General features: G+C 47.7%; 1 protein-coding gene across 3 annotated transcripts; it reads right to left on the bottom strand.

The window, feature by feature from the left end:
• Window positions 1–349: 349 nt before the first annotated feature.
• cbfa2t3 (CBFA2/RUNX1 partner transcriptional co-repressor 3) lies at window positions 350–12,624 on the bottom strand. 3 transcript variants are annotated; one of them, XM_030793885.1, is made up of 12 exons: window positions 12,500–12,624; window positions 11,420–11,455; window positions 10,905–10,939; window positions 10,386–10,627; window positions 10,083–10,172; window positions 8,358–8,539; window positions 6,147–6,427; window positions 5,840–5,925; window positions 4,590–4,815; window positions 4,076–4,144; window positions 1,397–1,587; window positions 350–709 (listed from the first exon to the last, which is right to left on the bottom strand). In XM_030793885.1, the coding sequence occupies exons 1-12, from the start codon at window positions 12,622–12,624 to the stop codon at window positions 350–352; spliced, it is 1,923 nt and encodes a 640-aa protein (XP_030649745.1). The 3 variants fall into 3 exon arrangements, with proteins under 3 accessions (XP_030649745.1, XP_030649738.1, XP_030649752.1); XM_030793878.1 differs by lacking the exons at window positions 10,905–10,939; window positions 11,420–11,455 and having other exon boundaries at window positions 4,572–4,815; window positions 12,504–12,624; XM_030793892.1 differs by lacking the exons at window positions 10,905–10,939; window positions 11,420–11,455 and having other exon boundaries at window positions 12,504–12,624.
• Window positions 12,625–20,366: the final 7,742 nt, after the last annotated feature.

The raw sequence follows: 20,366 nt of genomic DNA, 5'->3' as shown, positions 1-20,366 counted from the left end.
CCTATGCTGCCCAACAGTACAGAGACCCCTATGCTTCTTTGAGTGCATGTGTTTGTGTGTGTGTGTGTCCACAAATGTCTATGTGAGAGAGATTGCCTGCCTGGGAGACATATGGTGTTGAAGACTTTTTAGGAAAATGAAAGTTTCAGGTAGCTAAAGTAGTATCTGATGCGGGTCTATTTCTTTTGTCCTGGCAGAACTGTGGGTGCAGTTCAGATAAAGGGGATGGATGCTAGGTGGAGATTCCTCAGCTTATTTTGGACAGAGGGTGCTGTAGCAGCAGCAGCAGTGGGCGTGCCTGGTTGGGGGGGGGGGGGGGGGGGGGGGGGGGGGAAGAGCTGGCCAGAGGTCAGCGGGAGGAGGAGTCCAGCAGGGCGGGTGTAGCGGGGGTGGTGGAGCGCGAGGCACTGCTGGAGCTGGAGCTGGTCTCTTTGGGGCTGCCTCCTCCGCTGACCTGGCCGGCCAAGGAGAGGGGGCCTGGGGGAGTGCTCTCCGAGTGTGTGGATGGTGCACTGGAGGAGGAGGAGGAGGAGGTGGAGGTGGGTGTCCCCAGAGGTACGCTGCTGCTCCCAGGCAACCCCTGCAGGCCCTGGCCACACACATGATGGTGCTTCTCCCAGTCTTTATGCTGGCAGAAGGAGCCGCAGTAACGGGCCGTGTTACAGCCGCTGCACGTCTCGCTGGCTTTGCGGCCGCAGTTCCAGCAGCTCTGAGGGGAGAAGAAAAACGAGAGCATTATTACTGACGTTACGTCTTCCCTAAGACCTGCCTATGATGCTACAAAATGACCCAAACCCTCTCAGATGCCAACTTGCTATTCTTCCATTCCCATAACATTTGATGTACTGACAGTGTAGAGAGGTTTCTTGGCTGCGTGGAGTTACTGTGACATGCGGTGTGTCAGTTAACTGTAACACACTGGCAGCACAATGCCAGCTATGAGGGCATGAACTACATATAGCAGCGTTAGATACAGCTACAAAGTGGTGGGGGATATGGCCAGATAGACCTAGTGAGGAGAGAGGGAAAGTGAATGGAACAAGATAAAGGAAGAGAGAGAGTGATGGAGGTGCTGTGAGTGGTTGTAAAGAGAGGTGTGTGACACTGTGTGCTATTTTGAGGGACGTGCAGAGTGTGATCTTGTGGTCTGTGTGAAGTGGGCAATGAAAGTGTGGCACATGGTTGTGTGACATGGATATGGACAGGAAACGACACAGTGTTCTGTGATCAGGGACTTTAATATATGTATGAACATGTATGTATGTGTGCCAGAGTGCGTGTATGTGTGTGTGTGTGTGCATGCATGCGTGTGTGTGTGTGTGTATGTCTGTGTGTGACAGAGAGAGAGCGAGAGAGAGAGAGACAGACAGACAGACAGGGAGACGGACAGACCCACCTCACTGGAGTCCTCCTGCTGGTTGATGACAGTCAGTGCATCCTCAGAGGCCTGTCTCTTGGCTTCAGCCAGGGCTCTTTCCATTTTGGACCTTTCGGCTGAGATCATCTCATGAGCCTTACGCTCAGCTTCCGACACAGCTTTCTGCAGCTCCGACATGGCCTGCCTCTTCACCTCATTCACTGCTTCTTCTGGTAACACAGAAAGTGAAAAGAGAGAGAGAGAGAGAGAGAGAGAGCGCAAGAGAGAGATTAGCCCCAGCAGACCTCTAACTGGCTCCCTCATACTCCTTCTCATCATCCTTTATTGAGGCACTCTAAGCTCTCAGCTTGTTTTATCTCTTCAAACAGATGTACATCATCCAAGATTTAAAACATTCTGTCAGAAAAAGCAGCTTTTAAATATTCATTCAAACACGTCTGGTAACAATCATTTCCAGCAATGACAACGGCAGATGTCTTCAAACTTTTGTTCACAAACTTGCCAATTAACCCAATACTCTAAGATTTCATGATTTAAATTTTTTTTTTCTCTTGAACCAATAACTGGGGAGGAATAGCTCGGTTAATGCATCTACACTGTGGATGTCTAGGAAGAGGAGAGTGGATGGTGTGCTCTGCTGTCCTTTGTTCCACAAATGCCATTGTATGTGAGTGAATAGGGTGTGTGTTTTTTAGGACAGGCAGGTGTGTGGACGTAGCTTAAAATAGGATCTCAGGCCTCGCTCATTAAGGCCCAGGACATCAGTGTTCATTGTGCTAATAATTGCGTTCCCATTTTCTGATCATTTGTCATGCCATGCTTAAACATGTCTTATTTTAGTTCTGTAAGAAATGACCTCATATGTAAAGTGCTGCTAAAGAAAATGAAATGAATTTCTAGTCACATAAGTGTTTTAAGACCTGAGGAAAAAATGATCTGAGTACCTTTAGGTAAATTAACAGTACTGAGAATATGCTCTTCACACACACACACACACACACACACACATCCACATACCCACACACAAACTCACACACACCCACGTGTCCACAACCTCATGTTTTTATCTTGTGTTCCAACCCTACTTTCTCCATCCAGTTATAAGTTCACTGAGGTCTGTTGATGAAAAGCAGTCAAATATATGTCATTTTCTCTTCCGTCTTCCCTCTCCTTATGCCCATAGATTCTGGATGAGCTCTGTCTGATTCAGTGTTCAGTTCTTTGTTCAGTTTCTGTGTGCGTGTGTGTGTGTGTGTGTGTATCGCACATAGCTAAACTAGTTATTATTCTATCTGCACTCTCTACATTTACAAACATTTCCCTATTTCTCCGCCCTGTCTCTTCCTACATCCCTCATTTTTTCTCCATCTTTTCAGTGTGTGGCTTTTACTCCGTATCTGCTCCAACCATGGCTACTCAGTTATCAGACTCAGCGCATGCACCGCTAAGATTAGTTTGCAAATTTAATTAATTTTTATCAAGGAGACTTCCGAGCAGATGCTGGAGCAATTAGCACTTAATGGAAAACATGGGGGCAGCAATATTAATGTTTTAATCCCACGGGGATCTGGCAGGTTTAAAGTTTTTTTTCCTTTCCTTTGCTCACACTTCAGATGTTTTTCAAAGGACCTGTAGTCTCATTCTCTGCTAGACCAGAGAAAGTGAGGTAGAGGGGGAGCAGCATTGGTAGTCACACAATACCCACATAAAACATACGGTCACTTCTATCTCTCTTTCTCTCTCTCTGTCTTTCTCTCTCTCTTTCACTCCCCCTCTCTCTGTTCATCTTTTTCTATCACAATCACAAGGAGTAAACATTTTCTGAATACATAATCACTAACACACACACACACACACGCGCGCGCGCACACACAGACACACACACACACACACACACATGCACGCGCATACGCTCAGGCTGACGGATGAGGGTGAGATGGGGGTGCTATTACTCACCCTGCTTGTTCTGCAGTTGCTTTAGTGCTGGGGAGAGCGGGATGCTTGTAGTACCTGTATGAAAAACAACTGCAATTAAAAGAGCTTTTTTTTCTGACAGTGAAAATGCGACACATGTCTCGCAGACAAGAGCAGCGTCCTCCTTCCTCCTCCTGCTTCTTATTACTGATCACATTCAACCGATTTGGGTTAAGCAGAAAGTGCGGTGGGTCACAATTACTCAGCGCCCTTTGATTCCGGGCACATGACACCACCAGTTGTGCTCTGACTGATCTGTAATCATCGTGGGTGGCAGACACAGCGCAGAGATCCACTCTGGCTTGTGTAGTGTTTAATTCTTCTCTATTTCTTTTCGTTTTGCTGCAAAAGAAAACTATCACTCTAAAACAGTTAAGTGATTTTTTTTTTCTTCTCCTGTACACCTCCACCCATTCCCTCTATCTCTGTTTGTGGGTGAGTGGGGTGGAATTAGCCTGCCCCACCTGTGCTGCTCTGCTGCTGACTGCGGCAGGTCACTGCATTTTCACTGCAGCTTTAACTGCAGTCGCCTTTCATAGCTGTGACAGATGGAGAGCACTTAGCGCTAATGACACGTAGGGACCCTACCATCGCTGGCCTTACATAACTATGGCGACAGGGCCCTGTAGGGCTGTGTGTGTGTGTCTGTGGGTGTGTGTGTGTGTACAATTTGAGCTTCAACGGGTGGCAGAGAAAACCCTTGCCAAATGGCCCCATGCTTACCCGCCTTCCTCCAGATCTCCTCAGGCAGGTAACCCGACGGCGGCCGGTGCAGAAAGTCCCGGTGAATCTCTATGGAGAGCGAGAGAGACAGAGTCAGCTTCTCTGAGTTCAAAGGGAAAGAGACTCAACACTGCTCCGCACTGAATCCCTTACCGAACACACACGGTACAGGGTTACCAGGGTTACCAGACCTCTTTGTTTCTATTTATCAGTCTGGACCCTTACGGCAGCATGCGGTCAGATCGTGGTATACAGGGCAGAAATATAGGGGTAACATTTCTGTCCCTCAAAACCTGAGTTCAGTGTACAAGCAACCACACAGACTTCTAATCAGTGTGAGTAATGGTGTGTAGCAGCATGCTCGTGTTAACAATCCAAAGGCAGGAGGTTACTAAGTTCCAGCAGCCCGTGTGGAGAGCCTAGGGGGAGGAGAGCGTGAGGTGCTTGGGCTGGGGTTAGCATGCTGGGGACCCGGCGTCTGCAGCAGTGCATGTACCTAGCGGCTGCGACTCGCTGCTGTTAGGAGTGTTGGAAGATGAAGAGTTGTGGTGAGGAGGAAGAGGAGGAGGAGGAGGAGGAGGAGGGCGCTGGGTGCAGCTCCCACCTTTTTTCATATCCTCCACGTCGCTGTAGCGACGGATCCAGTGGTTCATCTCCTCGCGGTCGGCCTCCTGACACCGGCGGAGAACGGTCAGCGAACGCCTCGTCTTTTCCACCATGTCCATGATACAGTTCAACAGCTACAGGTGCGGAGAGAGAGGGGAAGAGAGAGGATGGTGGGAAGAAAAGATTACATCATGGCATTGGGTTCAATGTTCCTGTAGCAACTCGACACCTGCTGTAATCCAAAACCTCATCGTTAATATGTTCACTGTCATGATCCATGCTTAACCTGTCATAATTGTAAGTGATCATAAAATGTATCGCTAATCAAACAAGCACTACACCTGCAAAGACTATGGATAGATATTTAGTTTGATAAACTCATTAGAGCTGTCCAGGTGCAAGCATAAGTGTTTTGTAGTGTTTGTGTATGCATATGTGTCTGAGTGTGTGTGTGTGTGTGTGTGTGTGTGTGTGTGTGTGTGTGTGTGAGAGAGAGAGAGAGCCCGTGGTGACATGAGCAGTTGAGTGTGGTTAAACAGCACAGCACAGCAACAATGGCACAGCAACAGCTGTGCTGCCAGTGGGAGAGGCCAAACCAATTCATCCTGCCCAATGCCCCTAAAACACTCTCTCTCTCTCTCTCTCTCTCTTATTTCTCCATTCCCTACATCCTACAGTAATCTCTGTCTCTGCCCCACCCCCTCCTCTCCCTGTTTCAGTTCTCTGTATTTATTTCAGCGGAATGTTTCTGATTTGGCTGAAGTCCAGTACAGGCCACTTCCTTCCATGACTGCAGCTCTTGTCTCAGCTGCTCTCCCCAGCTGGACCTCCTCGCTGCTGGGTCCTTCACTCCATCTGTGGCCCCTTTTTTTAGTGGGAGCTTGTTTATGAATGTGTAAGTGTGTATACGGGTATATATATATGTGTGTGGAGGACACAGAGTAAAGGTGAGATGAGCTAAAAGCACTTACTCCAGGCAAGTCTCAACAGATCCTCCTTAGTCAAATGTCTGTCAAATGCTAACTCAGCTGTTTTCCCTGTTTTAGTCTGTCAATGGCTGTCTCTCAGGCATCCCCCTCTCCCCATCCCAGCAGTTCCTCACACACTCTACTCTCTTTAAATGATACGTTTAGAGAGGTCTCACTCAGTCACACGTACATTATCAAGATGTTTCCATTCCTCTGCCCACTCACGGTCTGTCAGCCGGTGATCAATCACCTCCTCCTGCCGTGCTCCGTGTACTGCTGTGGAAAACACACACACACACACACACACACACACACACACACACACACACACACATTTCTGGATGAGCAAAAAACCTAGTGCCATTTAAAATACTCACATGTTACATGTGTTGTATAAGACATTGAGATACAGGCCCTTTTTGTGTAGCCATTATCATTTTAACACTAACTCCAAACGGAAAGTGTGGTAACTGTATCTTTCCGTGTTCGTGTCTCACCTGTCTGTCGGTGGCGGTCTCTGGCGTCACGGTGTTCGGCGTGTCGGTAGGCGTCTCTGTAATGGTGGGCCAGGGCCATGTCCTCCAGACGGTAGTGCTGTGGAGCGGGGGGGTTGGGGTGCGGCAGGCCATTGGGGGGGTGCGTGGGTAACCCATTGGGAGGCGGGTGGGCCGACAGACCAGTGCTGGGGCTGAAACGCTGGCTGGGGCTGACCGTGCATGGTCGCTTGGCCAAATGGTCTGGATGTAGACCGTCCCGATCACCGCTGCTCTCTTTGGTCCTGATGGAAAGAAAGAAAAAAATAGTCACAATAAAATGTATTTGACCAACGCACTCACTGAGCTGCTACCAATAAAAACTGATTTCTTCCCAGAAAAGATGGTAGTGTAGGGATCTTGGTGACGGAGCAGACATGAGTAGAGGGCAGAGATGCAGTCTGGTGATGGAGAGAGACTCATGTGGTATGGTGTAGCATGCGCGCAAAGCAAAAAACATTCCGACACATATGGCTTTAAAGCATAATGAAAAAAGGCACTTTATTCCCAATTTTCATTACAAGAAAATCACCAAATGACTCCGGCTGACCTGTTCGTCCCTCTGCCCAGCCCTCACTGCCCCTCCCCTGTCCTAATGGCTCACCGTTTATGTGTCCCAGTCAGTGAGACAGCTGTGTGCCATATGCACTGTCCTGCCTGCCCATGCAGTGGAGTAAGACTCAGATCTCAGCTTCATAATCCCCACTTCCCCTCCCTCCATCTCCTCAGTGTTGAGTGAAGCCTCTCTCAGACCTATGGCAATGTGTAAACGCCTCCCTTTGGCAGATGTTCAGTGACACTGGCGTTTTCCAGCCATCTGGACTGCCTCAACTTCAGTGTTGATATTAATCTGTTTAGCCCAACGCAACAGTCGGGCGTTCTGAGGTAAAGCTCCCCTCAGTGGCACTGAGCCCCCTCTAAACACAGCTCACATGAAAAGAACTCATAACTGTGTACGAGTATGGATATAGAAGCCTCAGGGTGTCGGTATGTGTGTGTGTGTGTGTGTGTGTGTGTGTGTGTATGTGTGTGTGTGTGTGTGTGTGTGTGTGTGAGGATGTTGTGCCTCTGTTTTTAACGAAATGATAGGCCCTCAATAAGCCACCCACCCAAACTAAACTCGCAGCCTTTGGGAAGATGTCTCTGTCAATGCATCCAGATATCCCACAAATCAAAGCAACAGCTGGAGCGGCCCATCGTGACACTCTAAGCTAGGGGCTGGGAGGCGGAGGTGTGCGGATTACAGAGGGATTGCCCATTCTACCACCCCTCCCTCTGTCTCTCTCTCCTTCACTCCCTCTATCTATCCCTCCTCCCACCCCCCACCCCCCACCCCCCTCAGGATCAGCTCAAGCAGGGCTTCAGCAGGATCACCATCTGGACACATCCCTGACATATGGACAGCTACAGGGGGACTAACAGGAGATGGAGAGGAAGAGAGAAAGAGAGAGAGAGAGAGAGAGAGAGAGAGAGAGAGAGAGAGAAGGACAAGGAGAATAGAGGGGCAGTTGTGTGGTTCTGTGCTTATGCGTGTCTTAAAACTCAAATTCTTTTTTTTTTTTTTTTCATCCTTAGAGGTTTGTTGGGGTGTTTGAGAAGACACAACGAACCACACTGTGTGTAAGTGTGTGTGAGGACGCAGCGCTGTAGGAAAGCTGCACAGTGCCTGCTGTTCTGCCACTGCTGTAGCGTGACGGCCTGAGCATCTGGACCTATCCTCCTTTCCTCTCTCTCTCTCTCTCTTCCTCTCTCCCTCCCTCGCTTTCCCCCTCTCTCTCCCTCTCTCTCTCTTCCTCTCTCCCTCCCTCACTTTCTCTCTCTCTCTCTCTCTCTCTCTCTCTCTCCCTCTCTCTCCCCCCTTTCACTGCTCTCTCTCTCTCTCAAATAGACAGCTGGCAGTGCCTGGCAGGAGCACCGCCCAGACTTCCGCCTCTTCCCCCCAACATTCATTCACTATCGTCCCCTGTGTAGACCTGACTTCCCAAAATCCCTTAAGTAATTCAGTTTGTGCCTGTGAGTGTGTGTGCCTCAGAAGGAAAGATTGAGGTATGGGGTGTTTTCAGTACTTAGTTGTCTAATGGTGATACTTGTGTATAGATATTTGTGTTGTGTCTGTGTGTCTGTGTATGCATGCGTGTTTGTGTCTGTGTGCGTGTGTATGTGTGTGTCCAATACCTGTCCGGGGTGCGTCTTTTTCCGTGCTCATTGATCTCCAGCATGATCTCAGAGGAGTCCAGGGGAGAGCTTGCGTTCGCATCCAGCAGCAGCTGTTCGTGTTGGGCCAGATACTGTGCTGGTGTCTGCTTAGCCATGCGTGCACAGTGAAGCAACTCCCTCTGCAGGAGAGGCAAGTTAGCCTGGAGAGAGAGAGAGAGAGAGAGAGAGAGAGAGAGACAGGGACTAGGTGAGAGGAACGGTTGAGTGAAAACAGACACACTCTCTGGCCCACCGTGCATTCCTCCCTTGGTTTTAGCCTGCGCAGTAGGAGGGCTGAGCTGTCAGGCTGTACTCAGGTCCTGTCACTCTGACACTACACAGCTGTGGACTGGCACACATGTGCAACCTCAATGCACAGCAGTCCTCTGACAGCAGCCTGCCAGCTATGTGCTGGGTGCTGTAGTGCGTACCATTGCGCTCACCCTCTCGTTGAGATATCACACACACACACAAACACACAGTGTATTCCACTCACTAAATATCTCACACTCTCAGAGAGTGACTGAAGATGATTCCATGGTAACTTCCCACACAAATCATCCACTAATCCTGATGATGTGCCAGTGGAGACAGTTTTGTCTGTTTCTTTTTTGAATGAGAATTTTTGCTAGTCTCACTCATGCACCCTTCTTTGTATGTGTTCTATGTTGTTTATAAGCTATATTTGTGTGCCCTTCTCTGTATATGTGTTTACTGGAAAACCAGTCAGAGATTTAACCACCACTCAAGCCCAGCTCGCCTCTCCCCTCATCCCAGAAAAAAACAGCACAGAGCAGGGAAGGGTGGAATGTGCCCCTGCCTCACTGAGCCACAGAGACTGTCAATGTCACCCAACCAGCTCTCTGCTGTACACACACACACACACACACACACACACAGTTACTGACTGCACTACTGTCATACATCTAGTCTGCCAGACATATGTTTTTAACCACCAGTGCTCTGACACAACCTTGCAAGTTTATCAAGATTTAAAAACAGAAAAACAGAGTTGTGCATTTGCCCGTATGTATATATTCTCTATATTGTGTGTGTGATTCCCGTCCTTTCTCCTCTCTCTCCTAGTGTGCGTGTATGTGTGTTTGTGCATGGCTGCTTGTGTAAGGGAGAGAGAGAGAGAGAGAGAGAGAGAGAGAAAGAGAGACAAAGAGAGAGAGGGAGAGAGAGGGAGAGAGAGAGAGAAAGAGCAATAGCTTTAGCCCTGTGTGGTTGTAGAGGACAGAGGGGGATGAGTTGCCCAGTGAAGAGCTCAGTGCTTAAAGCACCCAGTCTAACATCTGTCAGGAAATCTTCTTTAGCTCACTCCACACTGCACTGCTCCATTCCGGGTAAACACAAATGTGCCAATTTTAATGAATCGCAAATGATGGCCATATGGAGCACTAGATCAGCAGAGAGCAGGCACACCAGAGCTGGGGATTGGGCCTTTATCTACCAGACTTCAATCACACACACACACACACACACACACAGACACCCACAGCGTATGTGAGTGTGTTGCTGGATGATGCTGGAAGTCATCCATCTACCTTCCTTTTGTTCATCAGTCTGTCTGCCTGTTTTCAAAGTTTTCCCCACATGCCCATATGGTGCACCATAAGGATGGGCTCTTCACAGTGATACAGGCAGACTGGAGAGGAAGCCTCAGGAGAGGACAGACTCTGAACATGGAGTGTCTCTTACCTTGAGGAATGGAATGACAAAGGGACGCAGGGGGAAGTTGGTGGCCTCCTGGAGTTTGGAGTGAAATTCTTCAATGGTCAGAGTGGAGTTCTGATAAAGGAGACAGAAAGATCAAATGAACACAACAAGAACACAGAGAAAGACTTTCGCAACCAAAATAAGAGAGAGAGGCACAGAGGGAGGGGGGAGAGAGAGTAACAGATGCAGAAACACGGACAGAGAGAGGCCAATACGGCCTGTGACACATACGAAGGAATAAAAGGTCCGACAAGGGCAGCAGAGAGAAAAGGCAGAGACGCTCACCACCAGGCCGAGCACCAGGCTTCGTACGCGCTCTCCGATCTCCGGCGAGATGTCGTTTCCAAACTGCTGCAGTGTGGTGAGAAAACGTTTGAGCTTGCAGAGCTGACGAGCGCCGCACGCGGGAGGCAGCTGCTGAGTAGGCAGGGAGGCCGTGGAGGAGGTGGCCGGCCCGTTGCTGAAGCCGTTGGGTGTGGAAGGAGCCCCGTTGAGCGCCGTGGGTGAGTGACTGCTCCCGTTCAACACTATAGAGAAAGAGAAGAGACCACCTGCGTTGTTAGACTGCGTCTCCCTGTCCATTCTGGAGAAAAGGGTTTTCTTTTTGCCTGCGGGGCCGGAGGAAGAACGAGGAGAAGGCGGCACATGCATCGTAAACACGGCTGTCGGAGCGCAAATGGACTACACGCGCGCACACTGTGCCGTTCGCTACGCGGCAAACTGGTTTCTATATCTTGTCTCATGTCAGTTTGAGTGAAGGCGCTGTGTGCAGAAACCTCAGCTGTGTCTCTGTCACACACACACACACACACACAATTCCCCACCCAGCCAGTCCATTGCTCTCTATGTTGCTCACCCACTCACTCACTAGGACACAACTATAAGAGGAACTTGTTAAAGAGGAGCCAAAAATAGACCCCTGGCCTGTGTTACTTTTATTCCAATAGCAGGTGTGTTGCTAAATCAGGCTGCACACATGTCCACCAGCTGAGAGTAGATTTGCAGCTTTCAGGTTCAGAGTCCAAACGACCCCCACCCCATCCCCTCCTCCCACAACCACCCCTTACGCCACTTCTACTACTCCTCTCTTCACCTTTCCCTATTGTTTAGCTTGTGGTGCTAAAGATCTACTCAGCACACTGCCCGTCATCTGACAAAACATCTGAGAGAGAAACATCCCATCTACCGTTACACACACACACACACACACACACACACACACTTTGCCCCCACAACCTATAAACAAACAACATTGCCAGTAAGAAAATACAGGAAGAGCATTAAGTTTCTGCCCCCTGGTGCTACCGGTGTGATTATACCCTCTGTGAGGGATGCCAGTTGCGTGGTGTTCCTCACTTTAAGTGTATATATAGCTCTGTTGTTGCTCTAGGGTTGCTTCACTCCTATTGACAGTTGGTGAAGAGTTCAAGTCTCTGATTGCACAATTGCAATGAATGGCCTGAAGCTCTATATGTGTCTGTGATCAGTTGCATGTTTACACTGTCCTACATGTCAGTGTTAATGTTTGTGTGTGTGCGTGCGTGTGTGTGTGTGTGTGTGTGTGTATGTGTATTTGTGTTGTGGAACGTGGGGTCTTTCATTTCTCCCTCACCCCTTTTAATCTCTCCATTCCAGCCTGGACATATGTGGTCTTGCCATGTGACCCAACCACTTGTGTTCTGGTTTTAGAGTGGCGAGGAGGGCTACACAGGCCGCTGACACAACAGGTGAAACAACATGGCCCGTTATTGCTATATAGGGAAGTGATCGCCGTCAGGCTCACAGAAGTCTACCAATGCCCTCTGCATCACTGCAGGCAGTAAACAAATCACTTTGCTACGAGCCCGCGTGTACACCCGCTCCGACAACGCCGCCGACATAGACAAAACACTCACGCACACAAGCACAGATTTTCCCTCTTTTAACAAGAACCTTCTGCATGGTCACTGAATGTAATGATGGCAGAGAATTCACACTGTGAGATAGTTAGAGAAATAGATAGATTAAGACAGACAGAAATTCAGCCCAAACTCAGAGGGCCTTATTGCAGAGATTGCGTACGTGTGTGCTGCATGTGTGTGTATATGTACGAGTGCGTGTGTGTATGTGAGATGTGTCCTACGACATAAACGCAGCGTGATGCGTGCTGATGCGGCAGTTTGATTGCATCTCTTTTCTGTTCCCACTGCAACTCTTTTAACAGAGAAACTCAGAGTTTAACACAACAAGTCCACCTCCGAACAAACCCAATGCATTGCATACAGCAAATCTTTTTCATTTAATGATTGAATACACCTTTAGAAGTTCTGCTGGCTCAATTAATTTTATGCTACTTTTTTTTTGTTTTTTTACACAGTGGGCTAAGGTTTAATCCTTATGGTTACCGTAGCTAGAAGAACTTACTGGTGGTAGGTGTGAATGAAGCGTTGCGATTGGTTGCCTGACTAACAGCAGGGGGCGGAGGTGGCATTGTAGGCGGAGTCGACCTGGGCTGGGTTTTGACATCAGCAGGTGAATCCGGCATCGTTCCAAACTTTAGTTCTGTGCTACCTAGAATGAAAAGAGGAGCAATTGAGTACAGTGTAACCCAAAAAACAACCAAACAAAAATCCAAAAATAACCAACTCAAACACACGAGTGTATTTTTAAAAAATGCTGTTTATGCAAACATTAATGTCAACACTGCATTAGCTACCAAAACATCCCTCACCTATCACCGTTATAGGTGATGTACTCTGACCCAGCCAAAGCACTATCGTTCTCTGAGTAAGAGACACACAGAGACAGAGAGAGAGAGAGAGAGAGAGAGAGAGAGAGAAAGAGAAAGAGAAAGAGAGAGAGAAAGAGAGAGAGAGAGAGAGGAGAAGGCAGTAGAGCTCAGGGTAAATATCAATGCCATTGGAAACATCCAGTAACACCTGCTCTCCTGCTCAGCTGCTGCTGACGGGACCCCTTTACCCCCACCCTCCCCTCTAACTACCATCACACACACACACACACACACACACACACACACACACACACACACAGTCCTGACATCCCCATCAGTGTCCTCCAACCCCACTACACACTCCCCGCCTGTCCCCTGTCATCCCCCCGTACGGACAGACGCTTGACAGCCAGTGACAAGTGCAGCTGGATCTGCTGCTGTCCATCACAGAGTCCACCTCCACATGGCTCCCGCCAGACCCCTGGCCTCCTGCTCTCTCTGGGACCAAACAAGGCAACGCTGGCTCTCTCAGCCACCAGCCTGGCCTGCACTGGTCAGGTGGCATGGCCTTTTCCAGAGAAATACAGCACAAGGTTTGCATGCCCAACTGGCACCCCCACTACAGGGCTGAACACTGGTCCAACACTCTAAAGACTGAGCTCCTCTGTCCACAGTTCTCCACAGCCCCCCCGCCAAATACCTCTTATCAATCAACCGCAGTAAACAGGTCTCTGGGTTTCGTGAAAATAGCATAAATGGTTTCACTGTCAGAGAGAAACAGGTTAGAAAACATGCTTCAAGTGTATGCTGCATGTGATGAGGGTATTGCCATGGTATCAGTGTAAAGTCTTCAGGACTGAGTGTTCTTGGTGTGAGAGAGGAGGTAAAAATACCATGGAGACAAAGCTAGCTTTCACAGACAAAGAGTGTGTATACCTACTGTGAGTTTGTTAACTGCATGTACATGTATGAAGTAGTGCATGAAAGAGAATGTGTAGGTATGAAGCAGTGCATGAAAGAGAATGTGTAGGAATTAGCATACCCTAAAGACAGGAAAAATGTAAGTGCAATAGTTGCATTGCCTGCACGTCTGTGAATGTGGTGTGACTGATAGGAAAAAGAGTAACGGTATCTCTCCACGCACACGTGTGTGTATATAAGTTTCTGTGTGCACTTGTGTGTGTGTGTGGGTGGGTGTGTGCGTAGCTGCCCAGGAGCATGTGTTGAGCAGCAAGCTCTCTGTCAGGCGCCTCTTGTCTAAGTCCTGTCACTCACTGTGGATCAGTTGCCTATGCTTCACTCCCTTGTCACCTTCCACAGGGTCAGATAGGCCTCCCCAAAAAGACACAGAACACAAAGCATCATATTTGCCCCTGTCGCTGTGCTGTGGCGACCCAGGCCATGTTAGGAGAGGCCCCCTCCACCCCTGCGAACAGCCTGTAGGCTGGTTCTCCTATCACCACCACTGTCAAGTGCAAAAATAACCAAACACATAGGGTCACAGCCAAACCACTAACAGGCAGATAATTGGTGCTTGACCTTAGAGGGACGACAGCTGCGGGAGGGTGACAGGGCAGAGCGTATGGTCCTCGGGAGTGTGTGTGTGTGTGTGTGTGTGTGTAGGGGGGGTCCTGCCTCCCCAATGAGGACACACTGAGAGGATTCGAACTGCTGTCTTCCTCAATGTGACTCCCAGAACTGCTGTCAGACATCTCAAAGACCACAGACACCACATAAAGACAACTAGGGGGTTTCAGGTTTTGGGTTTCAGACAGCCCTGTTCACCTCTAGTTATTACTCAACATGAATGGGAATTTGTTTCCCTCCTGCGCCAAACATTCAAAACATCTCAGCCAAGCGGAGGCATCTGAAAATCTGCTTATAAACTCTAACTGGTAATTCATGGCTGTAGAAATCACCCTGAACCCAAATGATGACTGTCCCACAGTAATGCATATCATTGTGTCAGAGTGCGGTGCAAAAGGAGTTCAGAATATAGACCGCATCCAGGTGTATTAGGATTGTTTGTTAACTTAAACTGATATTTATTCATTTAGCCGATGCTATTACCCAAAGCAAATGACAGTTTCTGCAGTGGCACAGGTTCTGTGCCTTTGGAATTACCTTGTGGTTAAGCATTTTGCTACAGGCCACACTGGAAGAGTAGCACCAAATGTGAGATTCAAACCAACAACCCTGCTGAACTACTAGCATGCATATGCTGGAATAGGCATACGAAAAGAAAGAGCTATTTGATATGATTGGACATATTACCTCATGACTGTGAGCAGTATGCGTGAGTTGCTCAGTGTGTTGTATTGTTTGAGGTCAAACACATAAGAGATGGTGCCAAACATTTTGACTTTGGCCCCCAAGGCCTGTGGGATTCAGAAGCCTGTGAGACCCATTAGCACTGTATTCTTTTAAAATGTGACCAGTGCACCCCCCCCCCCCCCCCCCCCCCCCCCCCCCAGAAAGCAATAAACATAACAAGGTGTTAGTGTTAATGCTGTGTTGACAAAAATAGCCTTCCTCCCACCAACCACAAGTCTGAAACTAGCCATGCTAGCCATGCTGTTAGCCTTCTGCTATAGCCAAATGTAGACAGGTAGTGTCAGAGCTCACATGGTCCATAGTGCAAATGTCATTCAGTCCAACAATACACAGACTCATGAGAGCAATCAATGGCAGCAAAGAGTTATCTGTTAAACACACACACAAACACACACACACTCTCTCATGAATACGCAGATACAAACAGGCAAACAGATACACAAATATACATGACCACTTCCAGCTCAGAGTCCGTTCATCAATGGCTCAATATGACTATTTGATCAGTTATTACATTTTCTCTTGATATTTTTAAGATCTTAAATCTATACACTATAAATACAATTCAAGTGTGTTTCTAGATTGTACAGGAAGCTTGAGCAAATCTTTCCTTTTTCTTTTTCCCACTATCTCAGCTTGTCTGATTGACACAGCAAACATCCCTGACAGAAAAACATGCCGTAATCAGGCTTCTTAATTTGCTCCTCAGGGAGCTTCTCTACATGACAACTGCTGCATGCACTCCCATGGGATTCTGGGAGTGGCCACAGCCTGGCTGGGAGAGGTCTGAACTCCCAAAGGGTAGAGGAGGGAGGAAGGGGAACAGGAGAGGGAGGGAGGACGAGAGAGAGAGAGAGAGAGAGAGAGAGAGAGAGAGAGAGAGAGCGCCCTGCTTGCCTATAACCATCGTGGGATTACAGACAGCTGTTTAATCTGACCAGCTAACGGCTGGGGTAGAATACACTCTCTCTCTCTCTCTCTCTCTCTCTCTCTCTCTCACACACACACACACACACACACACACACAGGAAGGGTACTGGATTTCTGGATTTCACTTTCAATATATTAGAAAGTCTACAACGAACACCCTATCTATGACCATCTGTGCTCCCACTGTGACCAGGATGGGAAGAGTGTGCCAAACGAGAGAGTGACAGACATAAAGATAGATGGAAAAAGCATTATAGAGAAAAAAAAAGAGAAGACTGTTTTAACCCAGCTGAGGATCCAGCTTCTAAAACATTCAACATCTGGAAAGAATTGTCAATCAACTGCTCAGCTCGACATCTGAACACAACATGCTCTTGGTTCTCCTTTCAATGTGTATCCACTCCATTAGATTAGCCAAATTACCAAAGAAACCCCCTGTCCCACAGTACAGACAAAACACTCCTATCTCTCCGTAAAAGCAGAGCCACACAGAGTGATCAATAACCCAAATAGATTTGTTCAAGATACAATGTGTTTTTAATAGACCTCCTGGAGATGTGGGACTTCTGTGTTTCTAATGCTCCGGTAATGATTCTACACCATTACTGCCAGTCTCTTGTCAATGTGCCACTGGGTCTCTCGCAGTTTTTGCTGGCTCTTTGGAGAAGCACGGTATGGAAAAAATGCTTTGCTGGCTGATGTATAAAAATGACCCACATCCACTCCTTTGTTCTATGTAACCAGATGAAAAACAATTGACCACAAGGGCACACTCAAGTTTGTAATTCTTCTGCTATTTCAGGGCCCTTTATAGATTGGAAGACATGTGCTTTCACTAAAACTCCATACGCTCTAGAAACCAGCACATAATGACAAGGTTTTAAAAGCACTGGAAGCTAGTTACTTGTTCTTTTTTTCCACAAAATGTGTGTATGTGTGTGTGTGCGTGCGTGCGTGGGTTATTTACACGACCACTTGACTTGTTCCCACTGTCAGTCCACAAAGAACTACCTTTGACTTTCACACAGACACAAAGAAAGGCCTCTAGAGATGTTCCCTTTCTCACTGTCTCTCCATATGGGTTTCACTTCCCTCCCTCCCATCTCTCTCTCCCTCTCTCTCTCTCTGTAATTCCCCTAGTCTCCAGGAATGCTGTTGTTTTTAATTTCTCCCAGCTGCGTTGGCTCCGTGCCCGACCGCCTGCCTTCCCACATCTGCTCCCCATCAGACCGTTGTGGAGTCCACACAAACAGAGGCCTCACATCAAAACAGCAGGATTACAGCCCTATGCCTTGGCCCTGGGACCCCCACACCTCCTGATCCATCCATCTACAGTCACCCACCCTAGCCAGACAAATTCTCCTCATCATCGCAGCCCTGCTCCTGACCTGACCTGATTGGCTGGAGAAGAGCAGCGCGGGTCTGTAGCTTATGCCAGAGCTGTGTCCTGCTGCCCAGCACAGCTGTTGGTAAAGGACCTGAGTGGCCTCTGAGCTGAGTGGACCATGTCCAAGGACTGACAAACACATCCACCCATCGGGGGTTCGGTGTGGGCTTTACACATTTGAAACGCACTAAACAACTAATTCACTATATGTCCCAGTCTGGCATTGCAGAGGCCAGGAAGGCTGACAGCCATAAAGATGCCACTGGGTGTGTGTGTGTGTGTGTGTGTGTGTATGTGTTTGAGAGAGAGAAGCTCTGCTTATCATCAGTGAACTGAGACTTCACAAGTTTAGTTTGGTTCAGTAATAGCACGGTGAGAGTGATGATTTATTCTGAGAGAGAGAGACAGTGAAAGAGAGAGAGACACAGAGAGAGAGAGAGAGAGAGACAGACAGAGAGACAGAGAGAGAGAATAAAGGGTGTGCAAGAAAGAGGAGGAGGAGAGAGAGAAAATCCTTGCTATGGTGGAAACTCTGTGACACTGAACAGACATCCTCAGCTGAACAAATATGTTTAGTAAAACAAACATACCGACTAGAATGAATGCTTTTTAAATAATAAGCTGTAAAAAAAAAAAAAAAATCGAACCCAAGAGAGTCTGTGTATGTGTGTGTTTGTGTGTGTGACAGTTTGAGACAGAAAAAAAAAATGTGTGTGGGTGTGTGAGAAAGAATGTTGGGGTCACTAAGAACAGCATTTACACAACACCACCTTAAGTAAAGCGCCATGGAAACCACTAAACTAAGGCCTGTAACACACCTCAGCTTTCAGATCCAGCTGATCAGAGAGCCTCAACAGTGGAAGTGAGAGGAGTAAATGCGAGAAAAACATCAGTGTCTCATGTACACAGAGACATAGTGAACTGCCACAGAACATATCAGCACTTCACCTAAAACCAAGAGGTCACTTCACCTCCATTTCAATCCTCTGCTTCAGTCTCCAAACTGAAGACCATTCTCTATTCATCTGTGCGATGTAACTGACTGACCACAGCAGTGCTCCTCACAGGAGTTCTTTCCTGAACATGCTTCAGTCATCTCCTGGCCTCGTTCCCTGGTCAGAGTGTAAAAGAGCTCCAACACTTGACTGTAGCGCAAGATGAAAACGCCATGAAGTGGAACATGGCTTCTAACAGTTCCATTCCCACCCAAACTGCAGCACCCCCCCCTCTTCTTTCTCTTTCTCTATCTAGCTCTCTCTCTCTCTCTCTCTGTTCTTCTGTGAGCTCGTCATTTCTTGTTGACGGCTCTGATGGTTGTTATTGATATAATTGTACTGAAGTCAAGCAGCCATCTGTTCTCTACAGGGAGGGAGCGTCGGCAGTGAAGTGGTTACACTGAGCAGAGCGCTACTCTGACTGCAAAGAGAAAAAACTTCCTTTTCAGATTTTCCCAATGGCTCTTAATAAAATCCAGATGTTGCACCAAACTGTTTTTTTTTTTTACCCTCCTCCCTTCTTCTCTCCCTCTCTTGCTCTCTCCAGCCGCTCACCCCGAGCCATTCCTAAATAAAGGAAAGTATTTGTGACATTCGGCCGTGACGGGTTGTGCCAAGAACAACTCCCTGGCCGGGCCCATCTGGAGTGTATTAGAACGGTACTGGGCACTGGCTCTGTCCAAGACACAGAGACAAGTATGTGGCCACTGCGGGGGGATACCGAGTGTGCACACACACACAAACACAATACGATATTCACTGGTGTGTTGTTTAAGACATTGTCAATATACTAATTTGAGGAAAAATTATATATATATATATATATATATATATATATAATTTAATATGTACCATCTCTGCTTTATATCTCCAAGACAAGAGTTTACTGTTTACAGCCTATGAGCGCAAACAAGACGAGTTGCCCTTTCTTGAAATCGCAACCATACACATCTTGTATGCGTCTCCGGTTCTCCTAAAAACTCTCTCTTAGTACAGTGGACTTGTTGCTTTTGGAGTTTGAGTTAGTTTCCTCTCTGCTATCAGTGATGGCTTGCCTAGACGTGGTTGTGTGGCAAGTGTGTGACTGGGGAACAGGCTCACACTGCATGGCGCTTGTGCGTTTCTGCGGGCCAACTGCTCAGAGCCTCCTGTAAAGAGCTCACACCTGAACATCAATAACTGTCAGACTCAGCCCAGCCACCTGGGGACCGCCACTACTGCAGGCACACAGCCGTCACTGGCACATCTGCCAACGCAGCAAGAGAGAGAGAGAGAGAGAGAGAGAGAGAAGATAAGGAGGGAAGGAAAGGACACTGAGGATTAGTGCCAAGAAAAAGCATCCAAACCTCTACACACCAGAGAGAAAAGATAGCACAAGGCAGGTGAGGTAAATGTAAGAAGAGGAAATGTCTTACAAATAGAATAGAGAGCAAAGGGGAACCTGCCAGAGAAAAAATGAGATGTATATGTGCAGATGAAAGAGAGAGAGAGAGAGAGAGAGAGAAAGAGAGCACTGAGAAAAAGGGAGGGAGGCTCCAGTGGCCCACATATCGTTTGGTACTGTGTTATTCTGTTCTCTTTCTCTGTTCCTGCTCTCCTCTCTCCGCCGCTGCGTGACAATTTTGCCCCAGGCAGTTACAAAACTTGCACAGTACCAAGAATTGGGGGGGAAAAAAGTTCAAATGAATGTTACCCCACTGCATCAAGAGAACAAGATTACACACACACACACACACACACACACACACACACACACACACAAAAACCCACTTGTGACAATTTGAATATTTTCCAGTTAGTATCTCAATACAATTGGAAAATAATAACCAAATGAGACAATCATTCAAATGTGTACATATAATTAGTATGGAGAGATTACAGTTTTCTTACCCTTTGCTGATAAGTAGAGG

Source organism: Chanos chanos, chromosome 2 (genome assembly GCF_902362185.1).
Source record: "Chanos chanos chromosome 2, fChaCha1.1, whole genome shotgun sequence".
NCBI classification, from domain to species: Eukaryota; Metazoa; Chordata; class Actinopteri; order Gonorynchiformes; family Chanidae; genus Chanos; species Chanos chanos.
This window is presented reverse-complemented; position numbering and strand designations above follow the sequence as displayed.

Coding starts and splice junctions, on each gene's coding strand:
- cbfa2t3 (XM_030793885.1), bottom strand. CDS start 12,624: ATGCCGGATTCACCTGCTGATGTCAAAACCCAGCCCAGGTCGACTCCG. Junction 4,816..5,839: donor AATGGAAACATCTTGATAAT/GTACGTGTGACT, acceptor CCGCACCTGTAG/CTGTTGAACTGTATCATGGA. Junction 1,588..4,075: donor GGAGATCTGGAGGAAGGCGG/GTAAGCATGGGG, acceptor CTGTGTTACCAG/AAGAAGCAGTGAATGAGGTG.